Here is a 27,174-nt window from a genome sequence, read left to right as displayed (position 1 = left end):
GAGGAATGGAAGCCAAGCAGCCATTTTTAGCATAGCTTCTGCTGGTGCGGGCCTTGCCAGGAATCGCCCAGCGCTTTTCCTGTGTGTGTCCCTTTTTCTTCCCCTGAAGCTCCGGGCTGGTGCAGGCCCTCTCTCCTCCAGTTTTCGCCTGTCGCCTTAGTGCTGCGCACCCCCTGCTCCTTTTGTTCTGCTCCCCCGTTCTTCTAACTTGCATTTCCTCTCTAGTTTCTGTTTATTTGTGGCTGCTGCTGCTGCTGCTGCTAGCAAGGTTTCTTGTGATTTTCCTCCGTTTATTTTCATTCTGGTTCTGGCTAGCTGAAGGCATCTCTTCTCTTCGGCTCCCACCCACAGCCCCCTTTCTGTTTCCTAAGCTAACTTTGCTTGGCTGTTTTCCCCCCCCTCCCTCCTCCCCTAAAAGTGACACTACACAAATTGAAGACAAAAGTGCTGCTTGGGGAAAAAACCAGTACTGCTGTTTGTAGGCTGCGCTTCTCTCTCAAAAGCTAGTGGGTGGGTAGGGGGAAATACTGTTTCATAACCTTGGCTTTTTCTGCTATGGAATTTAGTTAAATCTGAATTGAGTTAGGATTCAGCTGAACTTACTAGCCAGGGTGGGTTTTGCTGACCTCTTTCTCTCTCTGGATTTCTTTCAATGCAAATTAGTAGCAGATTTGATCGGTTGGTGTTATTTAACACTGGAAGCAGATTCTTGCCGAATTGCCCTGCTTATAGGTACCTGGGTGTTAAAATAAAATAAAATAAAATGAAGCGGCCTGAACGTGTCTACAGGATCACAGGTTGCTGGGTGCTCTGAGTTGCCAGTGCCTTCAGCACATGCCCATTTTTCTCTTTCCCCAACCTTTGCAAGAGTACCAACTGTTGCAAATTTTGTCACTCTGCAAAGCAGACTGCCTTGTTAGAAGTAAATAGGCAGGAAAGCCTTTATTGTCCGTCCATACTGGGGGACAAATGGAAACTTCTGATTAAGCAGAAAGCACCCCCACTGTTGATAGCCAGGGAGTGACGTTGAACCCCAGGGAGCTTCTGCCCCTTCAGTTATAACTTGTTGGCCCCAGTCCTTTGTTGACAAACAGGGTCTTACTGTTTTTTAAAGCATTGCTTCTGGAATAAGGGAGGGAACAAAAGCAATGGGTTAAAAGGCTTGGATTGCATGAGTTATAGTAAAATTGCTGAAAGCTGTTGTGAAACACTTTGTTACTGGCCTTCCTCTGCAGTGGAAATCGTGACAGTTTTTTTCTGCAGAAATTCTGCTTTAAAAAATTAGTTTCACTTTTGTTGCTATGTTGTTTCCAGCGCTAAGTGACCTTTTTAAGGAGAGGGTTGTTGCTGAGATACGTATTTGTATCAATGGCAGACTCACTCATGCTACAGATTCTCTGTGCTGGCATATTCAAGAGGATGGCAAAATTCAAAATAAGTGGGCCTTCCCTCAACGTTTTTAAACTGGAATGGAATCCTGTCTTTGAATAACAAAACATTACTGATTTGAATGGTGCAGGGGTTGAGGCCATCATTATTAGTCTTTGCCAGACACTTGTCCTAAGAAAAACAAATCACAAGCAAAGCAGAACAGGTAGTCTCCAGAATGGGTGCGTATGGAGTGGGATGGGAGACAAATATGCTGTGTAATGAATGAGGATGTCTGGATCTGATAAATAACGACATTTGCAGAGAAATCACCCAGTTGCCTTCAGTCCTTGTTTCTGTTGCATTTTTCATTAAGGCCGATTTAACTGGGATTAAATGGAAGCGGTACGTGTGGCAAGGTCCAACATCTGCCCCGATTCTCTTCCCCGTGACGGAAGAAGATCCCATTCTAAGCAGCTACAGTCGTTGCCTGAAGGCTGATGTCTTGAGTGTGTGGCGGCGAGACCAGAGGCCCGGGCGCAGAGAACTGTGGATATTCTGGTGGGGTGATGACCTCAACTTTGCTGATTTAATTCATCATGACCTGGCAGGTAAGACACAAGACAAGAAAGGCTTCAGACACCTTGTTTAGTGGTACTGTCCTTTGGAGCTGACATTTCTCTTTTTTTAACTTGTTGCTGGCTTGCTCTCCTTGTAAGCTTGGTTTTAGAGAGATCTTGGTGAAGAAGCTCGCACCTTTTCATTTGCTCATTTTCCTTTATTCCCTTTCTTGCTATATATATATACATAGAGAGAGAGAGAGAGAGAGAGTGTAAACTCCATGTTGCAGTCCAAACTCCTCCCTTGCTAATGTTACACTGTAAAGTGTCAGATGGAAGAGAGCCTGAGAGAGACCCGGACGATGGGGCAGCATACAAATATGATAGATAAATAACTCAAAGTGTGGCAGAATGAACTCTTTGCAGTGGCTTCATCTTTGGTACCGTGTGACCACTGGTCTTTACATGTTCCCGAAGGCTGTGATTTACCGGGAGAAACCTTGCAGGACAGTTTGCGGCATGGCTTTGTTCCTGTCTGAGGTTTGTTTAGCCTTCTCTGCATTTGGAAGATTGGTTGCATCTTGATGTCTGTGGCATTGTGGCAGATGTGGAGTGGGTAGTTTTGTAAGTTGTGCTACCTCTGGCGGGAAGACTCTTGTTCTTTTGGGCGTACTTTTGGCTAGGTGGAAGTTTCTAGGGCTGATAGTATAGCTGCATTTAAAGCTGGATCAGATTGTGGAAACTGCATTTGCTGTTTTGTAGGGCTGCCATGTAACACAGGTGCAGAAGGATGGAAGCGTAATGGTTGAGCATGTGATGTGCATGTGGAGGGTCTTGGGTCGTATCCTGTTAAAAGGATCAAGTAGAAAATGATGTGAAATGATGTCTCCCGGAGATACTGGCATGCTAGTGTCTGTCAGATGAGATGATCTTGGGCTAGATGGACGAGGCACCTAACCAAGGAACTGAGACAGTTTTCTGAGTTGGAAAGGAGCGATAGATGGATCAGTCTGTTGCCTTGTTGCCGTCTGTTTGTGTACATCTGCTGCAGTGTAACACTCTTCTGCTCTGAAGAGTTTTGAATTCTTCCACAGGAGATAGAAGGGTACCATTTTTGGGTAAACTGGTAGTATGAGAGTATGTGTGACTGAAAAGACCATTCTTTTTCTTTAAAGAATGAAGGCTAGGTGTGTGTTAGAAAAGCTTTATACAAGTGGTTTCTGACTATGAGAAATGGATTTATTAATTGGTCAAGAGAAGCCAACATAGCTGAACTGTGTAAAACAGTCTGACAACACTTGTCGCAATTTTTGATGCTTTGAATTTGTGTACTGCTGGTTAGTGGAGTGTGAGCTTGTCTTTGGCAGCTCTGTTTTCTTTGAATCTGAAGGTGTACTCAGATCCCTGAATGTTGTTTTTAAACGCTTTGGGGTCTTATGTGTATCATAATCTACCTAGCATGTGGTCTGTGCTGCTGCTTCTTCATCATACACTTCTAAAATGCTATGCAGGTGTTCAAGAGTCCCATCTGCAGCTTCCCAACCTAAGAGACAAAATATAAAAGGCGAAAGGCATGGGAAGCATCAGTGTCCGCCTTGAGGGCTGCTGGTGATACTTCCGCAAGTCCCTAGTCCATAGGAATTAAGTGCTTCATCGCATCTCTCTCTCCCAAGCACTATGAAACTGAGGAGGCGTTAATGGAGGTAGCCGATATGGAAGTTAAAAAAAAAATAATCCTAATTTACGTGCATAAAGTAGCCTCTCTGTCATATGGTGGTGGTTTAGTAGTGGTGTAACCTGGTTTCTAAGAGTGTGAGCTGTGAGTCAGAAATTCCTGACCATGACTCAGTCTTAAACAAGTCTGTCTGGGAACTCCTGAGTACAAAAGCATTATAGAAATATGGAGATAATAATGCTGCCCTTCCTGACAGGGCAGTTGTAAGAATGGCCAGTTGAAATGTGTGAACGAGGTGGCAGGTGAAGTTTAAGCTGTCCATAATGCCAGTAGTACTTACCTACTCAGAGCCTAAGGTCATTGTCCTCTGAGGCTGTCCTCTTGTAGCTTCTCCTTAATGAGGGGAAACAGCTGGCTGCAAAAGAAGGGGCTTTTCGAATCGTGGTGCCCTGCGTGTGGTATACACTCCCCTGAGAACCTTGCCTGGTGCATACATCATAGTCTTTTCTAAGTCAGATGAAATCCATTTTTTTACCCCAGCCCTGTTACCAACTACTTCTGGAGATCTGCATTGTTTTATTCCTCCTGTTGGTTTTGCATTTGGCGTTATGATGTGCTGAAGGCGGAATTATTGTGCTTTTATTTGCCATGGTTTACCACCCTGGTTTCCTTTATCTGGAATTCCATATATCATTATTTGCCCAGATAAACTTGCTTATTAGGCAGATTAAAAATATAAGAGCTCTTAAATGTAAGAGATGATGGCTAAACATAGAAGTTATACTGTTATCTTTGGTAATAATTTAGCTGTAGGTATTTGGACATATCACTCCTCATCTTCTGCGTTCATAAATATCTGATAAATATTCTCCTGCTTAACTGACAGTTGTTGTCCTGGCTCAGGGCTGTCAGTGGGGAGGGATATGCCCAGGTGGCCTTTGCAGGGCTATTCTCACTTGCTTCATACTCGAAGGCGGGAGAGCCTTACGCACGCAGTGGCACTATGCTAAACACTGTGTTGGATGCACGGCTTGGCCTGCGTCCGCTGGGCTGGCAGGCAACTGGGGCAGCACTGTTGCTACCCGCAGCTAACCAAGCCCGTGCCCATCCGCAGAGCTGTAAGATCTGTGGTGACATTCGGAGCACTTGTAAGCAGAAGGAAAGATGCGCCTGCTGAGCATCGCTGGGGCACCGAGGGCACCCAGCGGAGCTTTTCCTGGCTGGCGTGTCCCCGCCGTGGAACTCGTGGTACACTGCAAATGCGCCCATCTCAGTCCTTGTGGCAGAGTGTCTTGATTCAGGGACGCCTCGTAAGATGCCCGTAGTTACTGGCTGAGAAGAAATTTGCTTTTGAAGAACTCTGCACACATTGTACTAATGTTAGGATAGAACGTACGATAAACAGTCCAAATATGTTTGCTTAGTATATGAAAACATGATAGGTAAGAGTTTCAGTGTTATTTTTAAAAATCGGTATATATTTGCTGCTGGTTTTAAATTGCTGTTGGTCCTCAGTGTTGTGTTACTTGTTGCTTCAGGTGTTTTGGAAGGAGGCAGCAAACATTTCAAATGTTAAAAGCCCCAGTGGAGCATTTAAGCAGGTGCTTTAAGTTTCACTTGTTGAAATCCAGCTGGGTTTGAAAGGGCTTAACTTAGTCTGGATCACATTTAGAGTAAATCTTTCCCTCAAGAGACAATAGCTAGCACTAATATAGCACTTCAGAGTGTTTAAAGTACTTCCTAGATATCTCAGCCTTCTTTTGATAACAGCTGTATGAGATAGGTTAGTATTACTCCATATTGTTTGGGCTGAGGTGGAAAAGCTCTTTCTGCAGTGCCAGGCTATTTATCCTTCTAGCCTTCTGATCAGTGGTTGCTTTTCAGGTCTAAGGCAGAGAGAGGTCTTTTCGGTTTCAAATCCGCTTGTTTGAATCCGAGTCTTTCTGTGTGCAAAGCGTGTGGATTACTGTTGAGCTGGTGTCTTCCCATAAAGCATAAATGGTTTACCTAGTGAATTAGTGGCAGAGATGAGTTTTGAACAGTGGACCTCTTGATTTACTGCTCATTTCGTTTGCATTGGTGCCATGTTAGCTCTTGCAATACACAGGGAAGGAATTGTTCCTTCCATGAAACAGCTCCACCTGTTAGCATAACCTTATTGAATCTCTGTATGTACTCTTCTCTAGGATCAGCTCCATGCTCTGGGCAATAGTATTTTTGGTTCTGGCTTCAATAGTAAAAAAAAGCAAGTGTGTTTTGAAGTACTTGAGTTAGCAGGTTACAGCCAGTAGTCCTCGAAAACATAGGGAAAAAGCGAGTCCCCTGGCCCCAGCCGGCTCCACTCATGTAATCCCCATCATGTGGTTGTCCACTCTTTCCTTGAACACCCTCACTGATGGGGCCTCAACCACCTCCCGTGGAAGCCCATTCCACACCCTCGGGGTCCTGACTGTCAGGAAGTCCTTCCTACATCCAGCCTGAAGCCTGGTTCCTTGCGCTTGGCTCCACTGGAACATGTCCTGCCCTCCATTGCAAGGAAGAACAGCTCACGGGGCTCCTTCACATGACAACCCCTCACATACCTATAAGCCTCTGGAAGATCCCCTCGGAGTCTCCTCTTCTCCAGGCTGAAGAGACCCAGTTCCCTCAATCTCTTCTCATAGGTCATTCCTCCCAACCCGGCTACCATTCCTGTGACCCTGCACTGAACAGATTCTAACTGAGCTATGTCTCTCTTACGATGTGGAGCCCAGAACTGGACAAGGCACTTGCTAAAAAGAGGTCATTTACAGAGCAGACAGTTGCGCATTCTGGCAGTGGTACATCTACAGCTTCCTTATTTTGCCCTGTGAGTTACCTCAGTCGTAACTTGCGGCTTTACAGACGATAAGGCCATGCAACTTAGATCATAACCATTTTTAGGTTTTGGCTGCTTCAGAGGAGAGGCGAGCTCGCGGTGTGCAAGGGTGTAGTGTCATGGTCTTGCCTGCTAAAACTAAGGGATGCAAAATGCGTAAGGGAAATGCTTTCTACTGGGCTACTTTTTGGATTACAGGAATGTGTAAGTTTTTATTTGACATGCAACTCTTCAACTGGTATCATGTAAAGTCAGCTAAAAGGCTAGCTAAATTCATATATCCATACAGAAGATCTGTCTGGCAGTGTAGAGTAGAACAACACTGGCGGAATAGAGACAGTAAAACTGTTTATGGCCTGTTAACAAACATTTTCGCTCCCCCTCGTAGGAAGATAGGAATAGTTAAGACTTTTTGTCCATGTGGCTCAGTATTGTCTTCCATAAAGGTCTGAGGCAGAAAAGGGTCTTTCCTGTTAAGTGCTACCTGATCATTTTACCTGGAGGTGACAGGGATTGAAACCGGAGTGTTCTGCATTTAGCTCTAAAAAGAGGGAAATGGAGAGAACTGAAGAGCCCCCACATGCCTGGTAGGTAGGATCTTTGACTCCTGTTCATAACATACCCGTGGCTCAGAAATACACGGATTTCTGGTTTGAGAGAGAACTGGATTGTAAATTGTCCCGTTGCATAAGATCATGGTGGCAGCACCGTGAGGTATGGAGACTTGAGTGAAAATGGAAGAATAATTTTCAGGTCTTGTTGCAGGGGGTCAATATTGCCTTGTACATGAGCCTTCAAAAGTGTGTGTACGCCGTAATCTGTTCAGGGAAGTTCAGTGGGCTGTTTGGATTCATTTTCCCAGACAGTCCATCACTCTGAAATCCTTGAGGCTTTTGACCTCAGTGCTAGTTAGGAGTATCTAGCTTCCCATTCAGTAATATGTCTCGTTAAAAGCTGTTGACTGTTGTCTGCAGTGTTAGCTTTAATAGGCTTCTTCAAGTTTCCACATTCATAGTGGTTATGCAACCGTGCTTTCCCGGAAGACAGCTAGGTTAGATCTCTGGGATAGAGGAAATAGGATCAGAATTTCTAGTTTGTTTTTCTTAGGGGGCTCTGCGGGTTTTCTGAGGAAGTAAGAAGTGAGGGGCAAGGGCTTTCCTGGTACACCTTGCAGTCTTAGACCTGCTGCTCCCTGTTGCCGATCTGGAGAACCAAGATTGAGCATGCTCAAACTGCCAACGACTCCAGTAACTGAAGTTTTGCAATTAATGTCTGGTTTTAACATCAGTCATTGACCGTGCTTCACACATAGACCGAAATTTGCATCGTATGAGTTAGCCTGTGTTCTACTTTTCTGTACACTTGATAAAGGGGAAACTGATTTCCTTGCTAATATTTCTTGTGCCACTTGGTATGACCCATTTTACTTCTTAAAGGTTATTTTAGCAGGCTGAATATTGTGATTGTATTTGCTAAGTATTCAATTATTTCCTTGGCCCAGTTTTTATTTCTTTGCTTCTCAAGATTTACCTGACTACTAAGGCTTTATGCTTCACGAACAGTTAGGGGTTGTTTTTTGTTGTTGTTTTTTATTCTGTCTCTTGGATGCAGATGGATTATGGATATAGATATCTGGATCATCTTTCCCCCTAGCTGGGACATGCTGGAACTTGTAATGCAACACAGCTGAAGGGCAGGCATCAAGTTGGGGAGAGCTGCCCTAGATAATGAAGTTTCTGCCGTTACTTGAAGTCCTGTGCCACTTCTGTCTGGCTGGAAGCAATTGAGGGCAGTATAATGTAGCATTCGGATTTCTCATCATGAGAGGAAAGGAACGGATTCTTAGTGAAAATTCTTAGAAGGTTGTGAAATGGCAGTGGCAAGCTTCTCAAAAGGAGTGATTGTGTATTTCCAACCCTTCTTGGACATCTCTCGGGTTCTGGCTTTGCTTCTGAGCATGGAACTGTTTCTGCGGCTGCAGATCCTTGGGTCCATTAGAAGTTTTGGCGATGGCTCTTTGCCCAAGTCTCTGCTGGCTTGATCTTACTTGTAATTGATTTAAAGCAGTGGTTTTAAAGCTTTATACTTTGAGGAAACTGTTTCCATACTGACTTGTGTGCCACAGAATCCACTTTAATCATAGACGACTCTGAGTGTGCATAGACAGATTGCATGAACTGATAGCCAGTTCTTCAAGGCCTTATTGTTCTTTGGGAACTGAGAGCTCATCCTAGCTTACACCTAGACATGCGTGGTGGTTGCACATGGCAAAGGAGGACTGTTAATACTCCGGCCGCTTGTTTTTCAGGTTGCTGATTTTTCTTGGGGGGGGAAGCTCTTGATTTCACATCTCTCCCAAATCAAACAGTACAGAATCAGTGAGGTTATATACCAATCTAGTTGTGTGTTGCCTTGTTTCATGGACCTTGGACCTTGTCTTCGCCTGAAGGGAATGTTTGGATGATGCTGCCAGCTGGCCACCGTAGCTGTCGTCGGCATCAGGCCTGGAATAAGGGCTGCTTTTCTGCCCGGCAGAGCTCTCCCCCCCCCCCGCCCCATTTTGCTTCCCTGCTTGGAAGGGATTTGTTGCCAAGGCCAGGGTATTGGGTGAAGCATCTCCCTTTGCAGACGACCATTTACCAGATGTAATATGAAAATTACCTCTTCAGCTGTGCACCTGGCTCCTAGCTGTGGTATTATTTTTATCTTATGACAGCTTCACAACAGTGACACATGTCCCCAGTGACAATGGAAGCTCGATTATTGTAATTCCTTCCCTGCAGGGCCTAAAGTAGGACATCTCCATTGCTTGCAGCTCATTAGGAAAGCAACAGTCTGTGTGTGTGTGTGTGTGTGTGTGTGTGTGTGTCTTGATAGGCACAACACTAGTTGCGTCACATGTGCTGTCCCTGCCCCCCCCATCTCAAATGCTTTGTTGGCCTGTAAACAGGGTTGTGTTCTGCTATAGTGAAACAATGATGCAAATAAAATAAAATAAAATAAAATAAAATAAAATAAAATAAAATAAAATGGTGTATGCTTGCGTGCTTTTCTTGAAGGCCTGATTTTGGACATGGTTCAGGGTCTGTGTTCTTGGTGATGGAGGGAATGCAAGGCATGTCCAGGGTCGAGGCTGAGGAAAAGAAACTAAGGCTGGCCAGTAGCAGCTGCGGGCAAGTAGGCAGGCAGGGAAACCCTGCAAGACCCCTCGCTCAGGGGTGTACAGCACACGTATGCTTAGCATTTCTTATATTAAATCTAGCTCTCCATCATACAGAGTTGAGAATCTTGCCTATTTCACTATTCATCATGAATAAATTGTGCTGTTTTTCTACTTCATTCTCAGCTTAACCAACCTGTGAGGATCAATGGGAGTGAAATTGGGGGAAGAGCTTCTTGCTGTGCAAATGCTCTACAGATAATATAGAGAGCCAGTGTGGTGTAGTGGTGAAGAGTGTGGGGCTGGGACTCAGACAATCTGGGTTCGAGTCCCTGCTCAGCCATGGAGCCAACTGGGTGACTCTGGGCCCGTCACAGACTCTCAGTCCAGCCTACCTCACAGGGATGTTATTGCGGGGATAAGATGGAGGAGATGTAAGCTGCCTTGAGCCCTTTATAGGAAAAAGCCAGGATATAAACAAACAAATAAATAATTAGCTAAATTTAAATGGAGGAATTTTGATCATGTTTAAGTCTGCTGCTGTTATGCAGTTTATTGTAGTTCCTAAGAAAGCGTCTGATATTGCTGTAGGTTAGGTGGGGATGTACATTGGAACAGGAGATGAAAAACTCCCAGAGTTTATGGCAGTGTAAAGGGCAAGAGCCTCTTGGGAATGGTTCCCTCTTGAACAGTCTGAATCCTTTACTTTTCCCAGACAAAAATAAACTAGCTTTTCATATAAGGAAAGTGATATGAAAAATACTTGTTTTTGTTAACTGTTTCCCACCTTAGATAAGCAGAGAGGTGAGGTGAGAACAGATGTCCATCTTGTTTCACGTTGATGGCTTAACTAGCTGTTGTCTGTCTTTGACCTGTCTGCTTTTTGCAAGGGCAAATGCTAATGAATCCCCCCCGCCTTTTTCTTTTATCTGTAAGCTGCTACTAATTTCATTCTCAGCCTCTTTAGCTCTTAAAAAAAAACTTAAAAGATGTCATGCTCTTTGCCAATATTTCAAATGCATGTGGAGGCATGTGCTGTTCAGCAGAACTTTTCTTTTCGAAGCATTGCTTCAGTACCTTTTACGCAACTGCTCTGCAGAATTTATTTGTGGTTTCTATCCTGATATTTTCTATGCATAAAAGCTGGAAAGGTTTCATCAACAGTGCCTTCCAGATCTTTGCTATGTCACCAATCACCTGCTTGTTGGTATCTCTACGGAATGGGGAAAATCAGCATTAGATGACCAGTGTGGACTTTGGACTTAATAATCTTGTTACCAAAGTCAGGCTGGCTCAGTAAGCACTTTGGTTTTTGTTTTCTCTTTTCTGAATAGTGGCACATGTAAACATCATCATTTAAGCGTGCAATATGAATCAGGACTTTTGCTAACAAAATGTGCTATTAGAATTTGACTCGACCTGTGTGTGTGTTTGTGTGTGTGTGTAGTTTGTGGACAAAAAATGTAAATTAGGCTGTAGTCCTAAAAGTCCTTAATATGGAGTAACACCCTTTGAGTCCAGCAGGATCTGATCCTGAGTGGGAATGTTTAGGATCACATTGTGTGACGTGTGCCCACAAGTTCAGGAGTGCAGAGGTGTGCAAAGAGGCACTTCATTAAAAAATTGCCAGCATTTGAGCCTATGCATCTTCTGGAGGTACTGCAGGGCATTTTGATTCTAAATTATTATCAAACTAGATTAGGTCGATTATCCATTGCTTTTTGTCTTACAAGATTAGGTTAAGTCCCGTACTGAAGCCAGCTGCCATTTTGGTCTTGAGATGTTCTTTTAGTCATGAAACCAAAGTACTCCTAAAGCTAATTTCTGCACAGCTGTAACTTTAACTTGGGCTACTTTCCAGCAGCTTTGCATTTTGCAGTTTCAGAGCTGCTTGGAACTCGGGGGCAGCTGCTGCAGTATTCGAATTTGTTCCTTTTGAATAACAGCTCACACATAGCCTCATTCTTCTCTTGGGGAAGAATATAGCTTCTGAATATTCAGCAAGGAGAAAGTTTGAACATCTCTCCTATTCTTCACATGCCATAAAAATACTGGTTAAAAATGTTAACTATTTCAAAGTACACTTCCTATTGCTCAAGACTCATGGTTACACAGATGTTCCTACAACAAGTGACTTAGTTAATAATTACCATCTTCTACTATAAACATATAGTTCTTGTTTCTCTTTTAATCAAAATCATTGTTTGTGTTGCTGGACTTGCTTATCAGTGTTGTTTTAACAAGTCTCCTAAGATTGCTTCATATTAACATAAATGAAGGATTGGGTGTTGACCCTTTTAATTCCAGTTTTAATTGGTGCACTTTGAATGAAGGATGTAAACCTCTGTGACTTGGTACAGAGTGTGCTCCTTTCTTCTCTTTTGAATCCCACTCGTTTATTTTTATTTTTATTTTTAAGCCAGTTCCTTACATGTTTAGTACTAGAACTCCCATAATTTCTAGCCAGCTACTAGGAGTGGGTTTGTAAATTTTAGCTAATCCTGATTTGTAAGAATGGCATTGGATGCAGCCTGGTTAGCTGTGAATATGAAAGTGAGGGGCATGTTTGTGCAAAAAAAGTGAGGGAAAGGAACTTTTAGGCCTTTGGTCTGTACTTCATTTTCTAATCATGGTAAAGAAATCAGGCGGTGTTTGTCAGTGTCAGGACAGGGGTATACACAAAGCTCGCCAAATGTGTAGTAAGTCCAGTAGGATGGCTGATTACTAATCATTCTGCCCTTCCAAAGTGAAGGCTTTGATTAAAGAAACTGCTAAAATGAAGAACCTGGATTTCACATCAATTTTTTAAAATCTAGTATCGGAGAAGAGTTTCCAGCAGTGAAGGTTAGGAGACGCTGTTGGGTATATATCTTTTCAGAGGGAACGTCATGTGCTACTGTATTCTGTGGCTATTAGAGTGCAAAGTGCAGTTTGGATTTTGCCATCTTCTAATGCGTGTATTTGCTGTTGCTAAGATCACTTAGACTCTGTTGGAAAACAGTGTCAGAAGTCTATTGAAAGTTCAGCATAACTTCCCCAGCCTTTGTTACTTCTTGGAAATCTGATGCTTTTCTGAGGTTAGGAGAAATGGAAGAAATTGGGTTATGTTTTGGAAATGTTTTCTTGTTTTGTGACATCTTTTATAAAGCAAGCTAGACATTTGGATTCAGGATTTGACTTCCAAAGTATAGATGACAAACTTAGACTCTTCTCTTAAAGCACAGTAAGCTGCTGAAATCAAGCAAACCCTTTTTTGCATTCTAGTAAATTTTCAAGGCAGATTTCACTTTGCTCTACCAATTTCATTTCGTTTTTGTTCAGGCAAATGGCAAAACTACAAGTTTTCTCCTGCAATGCATAGCCACAGCTCAATGAGAGCTGAATTCCAGGTGTATCCTCGATTCATGTAGGCCCACTAGACTTGATCAGTGGGCTGACTGTGTGCCCTGCAAAGTATGTTGTAGTATCTTTTACATGTGAGAGTGCCTTGCCAAAAAATAAATGTGAAAAAGCCTTGCCTGAAGGTGGCGTTGAAGGGCATTGCTTTAACTACATGCACATGGTGGGCATGTCGTGAGCGGAGCCGGCTGGAGCTGGGGGTCAGACTAGATGTCCCAGGAGGCCCGTTCTGACTCGCTCTGTTTCTATGCTTCTAACTACAAAAAGCAAAAGATGACTCTTGGGATACACACTCTAAGGACAGATGCCGGGGCACTGTGCAAAACAAACAACAACTTTATTAAATTAGGGCACATTTTATAAAGATGGACTAAGTATCTAAATGCTGAATGCATTTGGTGCAGTCATGAGGGTATGAGCTAGAAATCAGAGTTGGAGGTGGGAAATATCAGCTAAGTGCCAGCAAATTTCCAAGGCAGTTGGGATTTTTCCAGTCTCATTCTCCTGTACCAAGTGAGATGGTTGGTTTGTCCAGCATGGGATGGTCTTACTCTACACTGATGGGAAGAAATCTCAAGGACTTCAGATAAGGATTTGCTCCACTGGGATGATCCTCACGAGCTCCTTCTGAATTGGGAATTGAAAGGGGAGCTATCAATCTGCAAATTGTGAATTTTGGAAGCCATTCCCCCCCCCCGCTCCCCCCCCCACCTCAGCCACCTACAATCTAGTGAAGAAAGGGCTGAATTAGGGCGCTGTGGGACAGCTAGGTCATTGAAAGGGAAATTTTGGTTTTTAATGCCGCCTTGTCCCTACAATGGAATTGCATTTTTGTATTATTTGCAGTGCCATATTAGACAAGGCAGGAAACATATTTCCTTCCAGACGCACATTGCGAGATGGGCTTAAAAAAAAAAATTAATGTTTCTGTGCTGTGCATTTCACTGCTGCGAATTCTCCCATAGAGTCAGTTTAACAGGAAAACCCCTTATTGACTGCAGATTGTCCGGAATACTGAAATGGGAATCAGCATGTTGATCATCCTTGTATCCTATGCACCAAGAGGCTTTTTAAGCATCCCCTCATCCTTCCCCTGTAAGAAACCCCAGTGCCCTTTGCCTTGTGTTCAGATCACTTGCCCTCTGAATCAGAACAGTGTCATGGTTCTGTGTTTGATGCAGCACCTGGCATTTTTGCTGGGGATAAGCAAATAAAAGCCCCCAACTTCCACTATCGTTCTGCTGGGTAGAAAATGTTTGTTTCGCGCTTTCTTGCCCTCCCTCTTTACTGGGACATCAGTAAAATGCCTGATGTTGTGATTGATGCGTATGTGTCCATGGTAGACAGTTAAATAATTTCACACGCAGCAAGGACTGTGCTGTGGGTGCAGCAGCGTTTTGGACATGCAGCTCCTGCTCAGAAGTTGTGTCTGGCAAGCCCAAGGAGTCCTGGTGAAATTGTCAGAAGCTAATGCAATCCACTTGGCCCCAGTGACCAGGCAGGGACTAGCCCAGCCAAGATGCCAGGGAAATCTGGAGTGGAGGAGAGGGAATTTCAGATCATAAGCCCACAAGAACCGCACTGCTGAGAGCAAGGTCCATCTTGTTCAGGGTTCTTTTTACACAGGAGGCAGAATCCACCTGTGATTCCCACCACGTAGGGCTTGTACCCGGGCAGGGAAAGCGGTGCCATGCTTCTAAGAACCCTTGGTTAGGAATGAGCAAAGCTGTTTATTTCTGGTTCATGTTAGTTTTACAGGCGTTAATTCATTAGTCAGTTCTGTTCTTTTCCTGCAGTAATCTGCAATTAAGAACATGTGAAAACTTGCTTTGTTTTAATATACTTTTAAAAAAGTAAATATGCATTTATTAATGCAGTTTGCCCGAAAATGGGCATCCGCATAGGCGTTGTACCTGAAAGTATGCATTTTGGCATTTGTTTGACTTGTGTAATGCATTGCAGCCTCCAGAAAGTTGTGAAAACAGAAGGATAAATGCATTCCAACTCCAGTATTAATCCAGGATGCATGAATCAGATCAATTTACTTAAAAAAAAAAGGACTAAAGGAAAGCTTCAAGCATTCCTCGTGTGGCTCTTGTCTTTTTGTATATGAATGTTTGTATATTTTTTCTCTACATATTTCCTCTGAGGAAGAATTCTTACTTCCTGGTATAGCTTGCCTGTCTTGTCTGGCTTTCACAGAACTTCTTGAAAAAACATCATCACTTCAGGAGAACGAAAGTCTGAAATGCTTGGATACTAATAGAATGTTATGCACTTTTAAAGTACAGTTGCAAGAACCATCTTTTAGCTTGTCAAAGTTTGTGCCGTTAATAATTACCAAGGACTAGAAGAACAGGAGATAGAAACAGAGCTAGATAAATTTGGCGTAAAGAGGACAAAAATAAGGCAGTTGGTGCTAATAGGAGGAACTACACAGCCCAGCTCCTGAGTAGTCCAGGGAGGAGAGACAGTCTCACGGCTGTTGCTGGTTATGTGGGTTGAGCCCATAGTCAGGGTTCCTTCCTGCACCCCAAATCTAGAAAGACTGAGCTAACAATCCGTATCAGCAGTGGAGCACAGGAAGCTGCCTTTAATTGAGCCAGTAGATTGGGAAACCGCATTCTCCTGGAAGGTGTTGAGGCCTCCCTCAAGCGCAGAGTTCCTGCATGTTGCTCACCAAGCCGTAGCCTATTGGCCAGCAAAGGCGGGCCGAGAAACCATGGCATAGACGGAGTGTTCTTCTTCTGACACCATGGCCGGCGAGCTAAACCTCCCCACTGCCCTTGCTCATAACAGTTTTCCAGAGTGAAGCTGCTGGACTTGCAGTTAGGGCAGAAACTTATTTATTAATTACGGGCTACAGTATTTTGCCACCCATTGAAACATTTTTGGCCTTTTATTTTGCAAGAGATGGAGCTCTTGTGTTGATCATTGCGTCGTGATGTGAGGGGTCTGCACTCCCTTTGTGCGTGTTGCTCTCCATTATTACACAGAGCCACGTGCTCTTCGGAGGCTGAATAGACCCCCACAGTAAGCATCAAGTTTTGCTTGTGTTCACCAGATAATTACAGCCTTGCAGAGGTTTCTCGAAATGCATGTTCCTGCAGACTTGCACAAACGAGAGTTTTAGCAGAGAGCTTACGTAGGGCTGACTGCTCTGCTTTCTCATAAAAGATGTCTTTCTCTTGAGGACCACCCTGAGCCTTACTTTTGATGAACGGTGGTCAAAGACAGTGGCTGGATTGGTAATTCAGTGTTCCAGGATTTGGCTTCAGAATTCCAGGGTGACGTATCTTAACTTGCAGGGTGTCAGCATTGCATTTGTCTTTATGATGACCCTGCTTGGCACCAGGGAAAGTTTTGCCCAGGCTCTTGGTTGTGCACTTAGGAGGTTGACCTTGTACTGTCCCGATCTGCTCCCCAGTTCTACAAATGTGCTAAACTTAACTGAGTTCAACTGTTACAGTTCAAAACTTTTTGTCTCGGAGCATGGAGTGCATTGCATCGACTCTTCATGGGAATTCATAGATGTTAATTTGTGTCATTGGCCTGGCTCCTATGTAAGAGAAGACACCATGGGTGAATTTCCCTGTTGTGGTTCTTATTCTGGCAGTGGCCATTTTGAGTATTTTGGGCACAATAGAGGTACACTGCAACTTCTTACTCTATGTAAGCCTGGCAAGGGTGTGTTGTTGGGTGGTTGGCAAGCCACCCAGAAACCATGGGCTGTCTTAGGATTGTGAGCAGCTTTGCAGCCACCCCAACAACGCACTCACTGAGTTTGCATGTGACAAGGCGCTCTGATGTGCCCCTGCCATGCCCTGATATTTAATATATCTACCGCTGCCTCAATAAAGCCATGGTGGCCACTTGCTATGTGCACATCAGGCCTCTCTCTGTTGATTGCACAACTTGCTTGCCTTGCATAGAAGTGAATATGTGAACTAGGAGAATATACCTCTCTTTGAATGGAGGGTCTCCTTTGACACAGAAATGCAGCCTTTACTCAGTCGGCAGCCCCGTTTGTGTCCTCCACTGGCCATTGCCCTGAGTCCTTTTTGCATCTCAGACAATTCGCTGGGCTCGGGGGGGGGGGGCATATGTGTCTCATGTCATGCTGAGCTGTGGGGCAGGCAGAGGAAATGCAGGTCTCTTGTGCTGCTCTGACCCTGCTCCAAACCTCAGCACGGCAGTGAATTCCCCTTGCTGCTCTTCTGTGCAGAAGGGGAGCTCTCCTCTTATACTGAGCTTTGCAGCGGGCAGAAACCTGTGCCTGCTGTAAAGCCCATTGTGACGCAAGACCCCCTCTTCCCTTGTCCTTTGTTTCCTGCAATTCATGGAGAACTGGGGCGGGGGGGGGGGTGTCTGTCTGCTACTCAACGTACTGCCTCTCCAGGGGTATTTGCCCCCATCCAAGTGCCCTTGACATTGAATGCCAAATGATCAAATGGCCCCACCATGTCCTGTGGTTCAGACGGCCTTACAGCACTGTCGTAATACTCGGGCTCTTAAAGCATTCTGGGCAGGTCGTTGTGTGACACAGATAATAAATAACCACAATGGTATGGCACAATCCAGTTTTTCTTCCCACAATTACTTTCTAGTGCGTCTGGTGGATCTTTGAGATTAGGACCCATGTACTTGGTGCTTGAGTTAGAAACAGGGAAAGGAATTATTTCCAGCTGGCTTTGAAGAAAGTGGATGTGTCTGCCCTGTGCACTCTTATTATAAAATAAGTCTTTTCAGGGCAGCCCTGTGTTTAAGGTCTGGCAGCCAGGAATTCCATGCGGGCGACTGAGCGGACTGGCAGAGGAGGGATGGAGTATTCCATTTCCCTTCTCTGCCTGGCGTTGAAATCAGCTGGCGTGCTAGAAGGGGGACGTTTTCTCTTCAGCTCACAGCACAGAGAAGCAGCTCTTGGTCCTTTCCCTGCCAAGCCCCATTTTATTTTTTTTCCATTTTGGCTGGGTAGTAACTTTTGTGGGCCTATTTACAATGTGGTGTAAGTGGTTGAGGAGAAAAATCAGTGGGCATAGTGAGCACTGAGGAGAATCACCTTCTCTGCGCTACCCCTAGTTGCATCATTGGAATGGGGAGCCTGTATTATAATTGTGCTTTGTGATTTCCTGCTTTCAGTGTGTCCTGGTTTTATACTGCTGCCCTGTAATCAGGCCTGACCTAATGGAATTGTTTGTTTGTTTTGCAGTAATAGTGGGAACACAACTAAAACAGTCAGATTTTATTGTGACCTGGATTATTTGTAGAGTTTCACCGCCATGCTTCCAGACTTTTGCTTTCAGCAAACATCTTTCATGCTTCTTGTGAAAGAATCTTTGTGTGTTGTATTGTGTGCTAGGACACAAGTCGGCCCACATTGCTCAGGTCAGGATTTTTTGGCCTCTTTGTCATCCTGAATGAATGGAATAGCACACCCCAAACTTGTCTGTGCATTGCAGAGAAAGATCATAGTAGTGGGCAAAGCGTCTTTCAGGGGAGCTTGTGTGTTACCGATATTCTCCTGGGGGACGACACTGTATTCCTTGGTGCAGCTAAATCACTGTTGTAGAAGAACAGATGCTCTTAACCTTTGAGACAGGGTAGACCTTGTCAAGTAGTTAAATGCCTAAAGCGCTAAGTGCTTTGTCTATTTTTGAGGTACAATTATGGCCTTTTTGTTTTGTTTTTGACCATCTAAGGAAATTTGCTTGGCTTCAGGTATGTAAAGCTGAGGATTTGTAATACCTTTGAATGACTTCAGTGCTCTTGTGTCCAACTGGGATTTATGAAATGGCTTTTCTTGTGGCTTACTGTATTCTTCCCCTTCTTGGAGCAATTAAGTACATTGGCTCATGACACATTACAAATTTAAATACTAACCTATACTTCTTGCCTTGAATGAGTTTGGGGCTGCTTCTAATATTCTATCTTATGACCTGGGTTTTTTTTTTTTGGGTGGCGGGGAGATAGGAAGGCCATGAAATGGCTGAAAACATGCTGGAATTATTTGAATTGGATGTGACCATTGCAACAGGAAAGCTCCTAGCAGAAAAGTCTTTTAAACCAGTCCACAAAAGTTACTAGCCTGCGGAATGTTTTATTAGCCAGCTGGGGATTGGCAAAAGAAAGACAAAAAGCACCAGCCCTCTTCCAACAGCCTGCTGTGCTGGGTGTGGAGAGGGCAATGAATTGAGCCATCTTTTTTCCATCATCCTGTTCATGTGAATACGGACATGTACTGTCAGCAATAGCCCTCTTTTTAAAAGTGGAACTTTGAGGTACCCACCCTGCACTTAAGCAAATTTTTCTCAGCACAGAATGTTAAGAAAATCACTTTATTCCTGCATACTAGCAGGGCATTAAGGCAATTTCCACTCTTGCTGTTTAGCAACTGGTCTTTGGTGGCACCCTATCTCTGAACTTGGAGAGTGCAGCTAGTTTGAGTAATATATGCTGAAGTGCCTTAAAGGGCTGTTGAGGTCATGTTGCTTTTTGTAGACATGGGAAGGGTTAAAGTATTCAAGCAGCAATATATGTTTGATAGAAATCTTATCTGCCTCCTTTCTAATCCTTGAGATTTCAGGAGGCATTGCCTATAGATTTAACCCCCAGTAAGCAGTGGGTTGTGGGTGGTTAAATGTGAGTTGTTTTATCTATGGTGACTAGTTCTGCCATGTTATGCAAACCAATCTCATGGGATCTTTTGTTGAATTTGTCCTGGTTAAGAACCCATAGTTATGGATTCACATGTAACAAAGAGTTTAGCAAACAAATGAACAAACAGTGCTTTGGCATCATGAACAGGCCAGTTCTTCTGAGTTATATTTACATGTGAACTAGGTCAAAGTGTTGAAATTCGTAACTATAAAAGCTGTTCTCTGTATGCCATATGATGCACCTGCTGGATTGGTGTATATGTGCTATCTTGATATGACTAGCTTAAAGCTTTGTGGCAATTCAAGGTCAGTATGGTATTTTAAACCTGACATTACAGAACTCCTTGGAAATTGATACCTGGGTGAGTTTGCATGTTTGGTGTTCATGTGATAATCTGTGCCCTATCTTTATATAAACTCACCCTGATAAGCATTTTTGGATAGTTGTAGTACTTGTCAGTTTTCTCAATTCAAAATAATTGTTGAGGTGTCTTGGTAGATCTAAGAGTTGACAGCTGTGACTAGAAAAGCAAAAGTGCTAACATCCTTTTAAAGAAAAGCAAGATGTGTGTCTTCTGTTCTAGAGAGTTTGGAGACTGCAATAAAGCAAGTGCTGTCGTATAGACAACTCAACATTTTTTAGATGCAAGCCAGGAACCTTTTAAAATGGCTATAGCTCTTTATATGTCGTACATATTCTTGCTTGGAAAAAGGAACAAATTATTTATTTTTTGTGCTACAATTGCCAGAGAAGGTTTTTGGCACTCTTAACTTGGAAAGCTATCACACGCACATGATAAAAACACAAAGTTGAAACTTCTGCTGGGCTGAACAAACATTTTATCTAGGGAATACATTAGATGGGTTCAAAACATCATATGTTCCGGGTGGTGGTGGGGGGAGGCATCTGCACTTGCAGCTTCTGTACTTCTAGTTCTTTAGGGCATCAAGGAATTATTTGCCCTTTACTCTGAAATGTAGAACTGATGCAGTTACCTGTGTTGTTGAAACCTTCCAGATGAATGCTTTCTGAGGGGACAACTGTAAAGGTCACAGAGACTTCCGCTAACATGCTGCCTGCTCTCAGCACATCTTGCGTTTATGTGGGTGTACAGGAATGAGCAGGAGGCAATATTTTATTTTTCAAAGCTCAAGTATTTTGATGGTCATTTTGCTCTGGGGCAAAAGTTCATGATATTTGTGCATCAGTCCATTTATAGGTCTGGGTACCCACAATTTTTAGACCAAGCCTTAGTTTTGCTGGGACGGAGTCATACTCTGAAGGCAAATGTTTTAGCAGCAGTGTGTGTGTGTGTGTGTGTGTGTGTGTGTGTGTACACACGCGTGCATACATACGCGTGTAAGAGATGAGCCTTGTATATTGGGTTGAGCTTGCACATTGCACAGACATGAGAAGGAGAGAGATGCAGCTCATCGTATAGTAGTGATGGCCTTGGCATCCTTCAGGTGTTTATAACGCTACTGGTACATTGGCTAATGCTGGTGTGCATTGTAGGCCAGAACATCTGGAGGACTGTGAGTCCCCCGCCCTTGCCTTGCAGGTTCCTTAACAATGGGGATCAAGTCACCAGGGTCAGGTTGTACCCTTTCCTGACACTCTTCAAAGTGTGCTACTTTTTGCTCCTGAATGGCAGTCATTCCCTCCTCTGTCAGAAAGCAGCGCCCTGCACTTCAGGATTCCTCTTTCAGTTCGACTGGGACAATGGGCGAGTTTTGTCCTCTCTCCTCCGCTGTTCCTCCAGTTTAGTGGCTTTGACATGCCTTGGTGCACAGGCACAAAGGATGCTGCCTAACGGTGAGTCAGAGCGTCGGTCCATGTAGCCCAGTACTGTGGGCGCTGATCGGCAGCAGTGAGGTTTCAGGCAGGGCTCTTTCCTAGCCCCACCTAGAGAAGAGTAGGAAGCATGTGCGCCCCCATGGAGCCATGGTAAGCCCAAGTGATTATGGGAGCCGCAGTTCAAACCATCTGGAAGGCACCAAGAAATCACCCCTGCTCTGGTGTGACAGGAACCAATTCTTTTTTCTGTTCCAACCCAGCTAGTGGTGAATGCTTTGCTGTTCCCCCCTGAGACCCTAAATACTCACCCTTGGCTCAGTAGTGCCCCCACGAAAACAAAAGCATATGGGTGCAATGAATGCTCTTGCAGCTGAGAGACAGAGCACTTGACTTCCATGCAGAAGATCCCAGGTCCGGTCCATGGCTTCTCTGGAGATCCCGTTTGGGAGGCACATCTGCCAGAGACTCTTGGATAGCTGCTGGAAGTTGGATGGACAGTCCTTGGCTAGATGGGGCAACATTGCACCATGAGGCTGCTGCATTTGTTTCAGTATATTCCGAGACGGTGGGTAATGCAGAGTGGCCCTTCAGCGAACACAGGCATTCGCTGCGGTTCTTGACATCCCGAGCACCTCCAGAGGAAGCCTGAGCGTGACCCTGACTTTTTTTCATCCTGGCAGATGAGGAAGATGGTGTATGGGACAATGGACTCTCCTATGAATGTCGGACTCTGCTTTTCAAAGCGATTCACAACCTGGTCGAAAGATGCCTAATGAACCGGAACTTTGTGCGCATTGGGAAATGGTTTGTGAAGCCTTATGAGAAAGATGAAAAACCCATAAATAAAAGGTAAGGTACTTTCTTTGTTTTCTTCCCTCTACTTCATCCTGTGTTTTTTACTTGTAGCTTTGGGATAATAATAATTTGTTTTGTCATACTGGTAGAGAATGGCAAACTGGTTATTCATGTGAGTGCAGATTGCTGGTGCTGATGGATTTGATTTCCATATGTTTGCAGATTCCTTGGAGAATTTGCTTGTACAACTATTCTTCTGTTGAAATAGCTCTTTCTTATATTTACTTGTTCTGAAGTTAGTGGGACCATCGTTTTCTTGTAGGTTTCTCTCGCCCTAGACTGTTGCCACCTCAAAATGGAAATACATAAGATACCATGCCATGGGAGCATGATGCAACTGAGTGACATTTAGTAGTAAAAGAACACGTACAAAGTAAAAGTTTAGTAAAGGTGCATTTTTGGAATGTAGACAGTCATGTCATGGATCTCCACTGGTCCACTTAAAAAAAAACAACAACGAAACTTCCAGATGAAGCAATCGTGTAAAACTTTTAGCTGAAAGTCCAAAAGAAGCATTATCCCACCCTTTCCGTAAGCCTCTCTCCTCCTGAAAGTATAGTACAGCAAATCTAAATAAAATAATAAACCAGAAAGACAAAGCCCACTAAAACAATAGCACTCTAACAGTTATTTTAAATGTGATGTGCCGTACTTTTTTGTGTAAGCCAAGAGAGCGTTGGGCAATTGTAACCCTGAAGGTTGAATAGTCTGTAATTTGGAGGCGCACAGTCAGACCCTTTGCTGCATGTGTGTCTGAGAAACAGGCCTCTGCAAGTATGTGGTGTCCTCAGACAGTCCTTTTCTGCAGATCTTAGTGACCAGAATAAATAAATGAATGAATAAAATTATGTAGATTTCCCAGAACCCTTTTTCAAAACAAGTAAATACTCACGCTTTAAAATATGTCTTTTGCCTTTTGTCTTCCCCTCCACTCCTATCTGGAGAACTAAGCTGCTTCAGTACTCTGTGAGGTGTTTGGTAGGCCCTAATAAAAACGGTAAAGGCATAGCTGTTTCTCTTGGATCTAGACAAGGAGAGCCACATTTTTATCCCATGTCTGTTTTTATTGTATACTTTATGACCTTTGGCTCCTGGTGTTTCAAGAGGCCTAGAAGATAATTTATATTTTCACGACGGTGTGCCCTCGCTTCCTTCAAAAGGCTCCTTATGGGCACACTGAAGTGTCTCTTTGAAGGGTCACTTCAGATATTTCCTATAGGAACCAGTGAAGTGGGAATGGCAAACACTTTGTTCCTAAATGCGCCGAAGGATGAAGCATGCATGCTGGCAGATTGCTCTTGGCCATGGATCCCCAGCACATGTTGGCTGTTTTTTGAGGAAGAATGTCTGACATTCAAACCATGTGTTACTGTGGAAAGCATTTTCTGTAGCTGTGGAAAACATGATTGCCATAGAAAGTGTTGAAGCTTCTGCCTGTGTGTGTGCGTGAGTGTGCGTGCTTGCATGATATTTCAAAATATGTTGACTGTAAGCTCTTCTTTCTCACCTCTGAGTATTGTCGATAATGCCAGTTACTGTCTGATGCTACTCCTGCTTGTGCCGATTCTAATCTAGCAAGGCAAGGACCCAGGCAGAGATGATCTTTGGTAAAGAAATCTAATGACATATCTTCATACCACATTCCTTGGTATTATTTAATTTGGCAGCTTCATTTGAGGATTGCACATGCAAGTTCGAGTAATTCCTTTGTCTGATTTTAAATTTGAAACAGGTGTTTGAAATGTGCAAGTTCTTTAAAGAAAGAACTTCAGCTCATGAATATCCATCTAAGATGTTTTAAAGCTGTGGCTAGCCATTAAAGTCCTGGCATTCTGTATTATACCGACAGTCTTTAAACACCATTACATTGCCATCAAAATGCTGATGCACATCTTCAGAATTGCAAATGCTTGAGGGGATGGCACCTGTGAACTGCCCAGAAATACTTTGACAGATGAGCTGGGAAGAGTGTGACAAAGGAATTTTATGTGTACGGCAAGGCAGATGTGTGGCAAACATGAAGTGTACAAGACTGCTAGCCAACCCTGAATAATAGCCACGTATTCTTGCAAATATTTTGCAAAATGACTGTTTCACTCTTAGCAGTATCCTTGACACTACTCTGTCTCAACTATTTGGTTCATGATGAATCTGTGCAAGAATCCAAAATCTCCACTGCAGCTATTCTTGGTTTTGTGATGGAGGAATAAATGGGATACAGTTTTAATTAATTTTTGACATAGTGACATGTGCCAAAGGTAAGGCAGATTCTCATCAAATACATGGAATACAAGCTAAGGCTGACAGTCAAAAGGAAATATTTTACTGCAGATCTGGAGATAATGAAGCCAAAAAAATACCCTGCATAGAAAGTGTATTCTCAAAGAGTTGTGGATATTTAATTGGAAAAGCCAAGAGGAAAAATTATCTTCTATTCCATCTTTAGTCACCCTAACAATCAGTGCAGTTTCAGGTCCTGCCATGGAATGAACTGTAAAGAAAAACAGCAGAACTGCAGGCCGGATCCTGGTGAAGGCAATCGTGGTTTATTGGCAAATGGGCACAGAGGAACACCTCCCTGAGCATCTTGGGGGATTTTTCTTACTTTTCTTCCCTTGCACCAGTTCTTCCCATGGTGTTGCAGAAATATTATTGGTGCAGAATTATACTAGTACTGCAGAAATATCAGTGCTAAACAACTGTATCTCCAGCATCTCTCCTTGGATACAGGCAGACTGAGAATAGAAGATGGTTATCTTGATTTTCGACTGTTTTTGCCAGTCAGACCATAATTTCCTTGCTGGTTCTCTCCTGAGTTCTGAATCAAGGTTTCTTGTGATGAATTGTGAGCTTTGGGCACACCTTGATCGATTCAGAATGAAATACATGTCATAATTAATGGATAAATCATATCTCCCAGTGCTCCAGACTGTTGCACTTGGTGTCAGCTTAATAGTGCAGTGCTGATGAGAACTGAAGGCCAAAACAGTTAGTGATAAGAGTATTTTGAAATTACTGGCAGCCTACCTTTCCCCTGTAAGCCCCTCAGCGTGGCCTGGTTTGAAACAAACCAAAAAACAAAATTTTGCTGCACATTAAACAACTTTTCCAGGTCCTGAAATAGCCACTAAGAGCCGATCTGTATTTACTCCAGCCAAAGAGTGGAGTGATAGCACAGCCTTGCTGTGCTGTCAGGTGGTGCCAGGTGGAAGGCATTCCCTAATCTGAGTGCTGCTGCCAGAGAAAACTCTGTTTTTGGTAACCCCTCCTCAGACTTTGAAGATGGGACAGTTTAGAAAGAGCTTCGGGAAGGGATCTCAGTGGATGGGAGGGATCCTGTGGGAGAAACAGGATCATGTCTGTTTCCAGACCATTTAGTTCATGTAATTGGGGATATTGATAAAATGACCTATTTATAAAACCAGTAAAATATAAGGAGGTTGACTAATCTGCAGTATAAGAAAAACCACGCTGGATTAGACCCATGCCCCATCAGGTTCAGCACTCCTTCACATGATGGTAAACCAGCTGCCCACAGGGTCTCTTGAGCAGGATGGGTGCAAGGCCTCCTCCTGCCCAACCTTCTTAGCAGCTGGGGTATGCAGGCATGGTACCCCAGGTAATGGAGGTGGCACATGGCCAGCAAGGCTAGTAGCCACTGATAGCCCCCTCCCTCATGCATCTGTCCAGTCCCTTTTTTAAAGCCATCCAGACTGGAGGTCATTCATATTTGAATGAATTTGTCTTTCTGACTCTGACCTGCAGGTTCTGTATTGGACTGGCTTTTCCTGAGTTGCTCAAATTGTGCGGACTGGTGGAGCAGTGTATTTTCTAAATTTTTATGCAAATATAGTTCTTGAAACAGTTGAATTTAGAACTAAGAAGGGCTGTCATGGATAGGACATTTTGGAGGACTGTCAATCATACGGTTGCCATAAGTCAGGGACAACATGACAGCACATAACAACAACAAAGTGACTGAAAAATGCAGAAAGAAAAACTGGGTGAAAATGCATGTTTCTCTCCATAGTCTAAAGCATGAAAATGCACGTTTTGGGAATCTCTGCTGCTTGAAAGGATGTATGCATTTTCAGAAGTGTGATTTTGTGCAAATGCGTGCATCATGTATACCGCAGGGAACAGAATGAAAGGTGGCTGGAAATCTGTAAAACATGGATGGGTCAGATTTAATGAGACCTGTGCAGCCTTTATAAAATATAATCATAGGCTAATAAGTTAGTAAAAACTCATGGAACCAGCTGACCACCTGGACAAACAAGCTTTGACCTGGTGCCAGAATGATAGCTGGTTCTACATTCATAGGGAAGGCGCTCCACAAACTTAACAGAGAAGACCCTTTGCCTAGTTGTGTTCGACAGCAAGCAAAGGCCATCTTATATTCACCTTTTTTTTAAAAAAGAAGAACCTCATTAGATTTTGAAATACGGGCGTGCTGACATAGGCAGACTTGTTCCTTTGGGTATTTGAGTTCTCAGTCATTCAGCTATAGGGCTGCGCCCTTAGGATGGTTAACGGCCACTTTACCCATTACAGTCCCTAGTCTGTGAAAGTGCTTTGAAAGAGCCAGGGGTGCAGTGTGGAGACGGCTCTCTCATTGAGACATGCCTGTAGCTCAGTATTGTCTGCAGCGGTTTCCAACAGGCATCGCCAGGGTTTGAACCTGGGCGTTTTGTTTGTTGTCTTTCAGTTTTTATTTTGGCATGCAAAGCAGGCTCTCTGAGCTGTCACTGCTTTTTGGATTGCCCTTGGTTTGTCTTGACATACAAAATTGTGGTTTTGAAATTGCTTTGCTCTGCTTTAAGTGGTAGTGCTTTGTCTTGAGTAA

The 27,174-nt window shown here is 43.7% G+C and overlaps 1 protein-coding gene across 2 annotated transcripts in view; it reads left to right on the top strand.

The window, feature by feature from the left end:
- The first annotated feature begins 676 nt into the window (after positions 1-676).
- MED13 (mediator complex subunit 13) overlaps positions 677-27,174 on the top strand; it is an 85,913-nt gene continuing 59,415 nt past the window's right edge. Inside the window, exons 1-2 of one of the 2 annotated variants that reach the window (XM_044429805.1) lie at positions 677-1,979; positions 22,154-22,322. In XM_044429805.1, coding sequence (XP_044285740.1) covers positions 22,246-22,322 — 77 coding nt within the window. In that variant the 5' untranslated portion in view covers positions 677-1,979; positions 22,154-22,245. The remainder of the gene's footprint in view (positions 1,980-22,153; positions 22,323-27,174) is intronic. The other variant, XM_044429804.1, reaches the window with a different exon arrangement.

The sequence above is a fragment of the Varanus komodoensis genome, unplaced genomic scaffold (assembly GCF_004798865.1).
Source record: "Varanus komodoensis strain SLA01 unplaced genomic scaffold, ASM479886v1 scaffold20_1, whole genome shotgun sequence".
Taxonomy (NCBI): domain Eukaryota; kingdom Metazoa; phylum Chordata; class Lepidosauria; order Squamata; family Varanidae; genus Varanus; species Varanus komodoensis.
The sequence above is the reverse complement of the archived record's forward strand: the minus strand, read 5'-3'. Positions and strand labels throughout refer to the sequence as shown.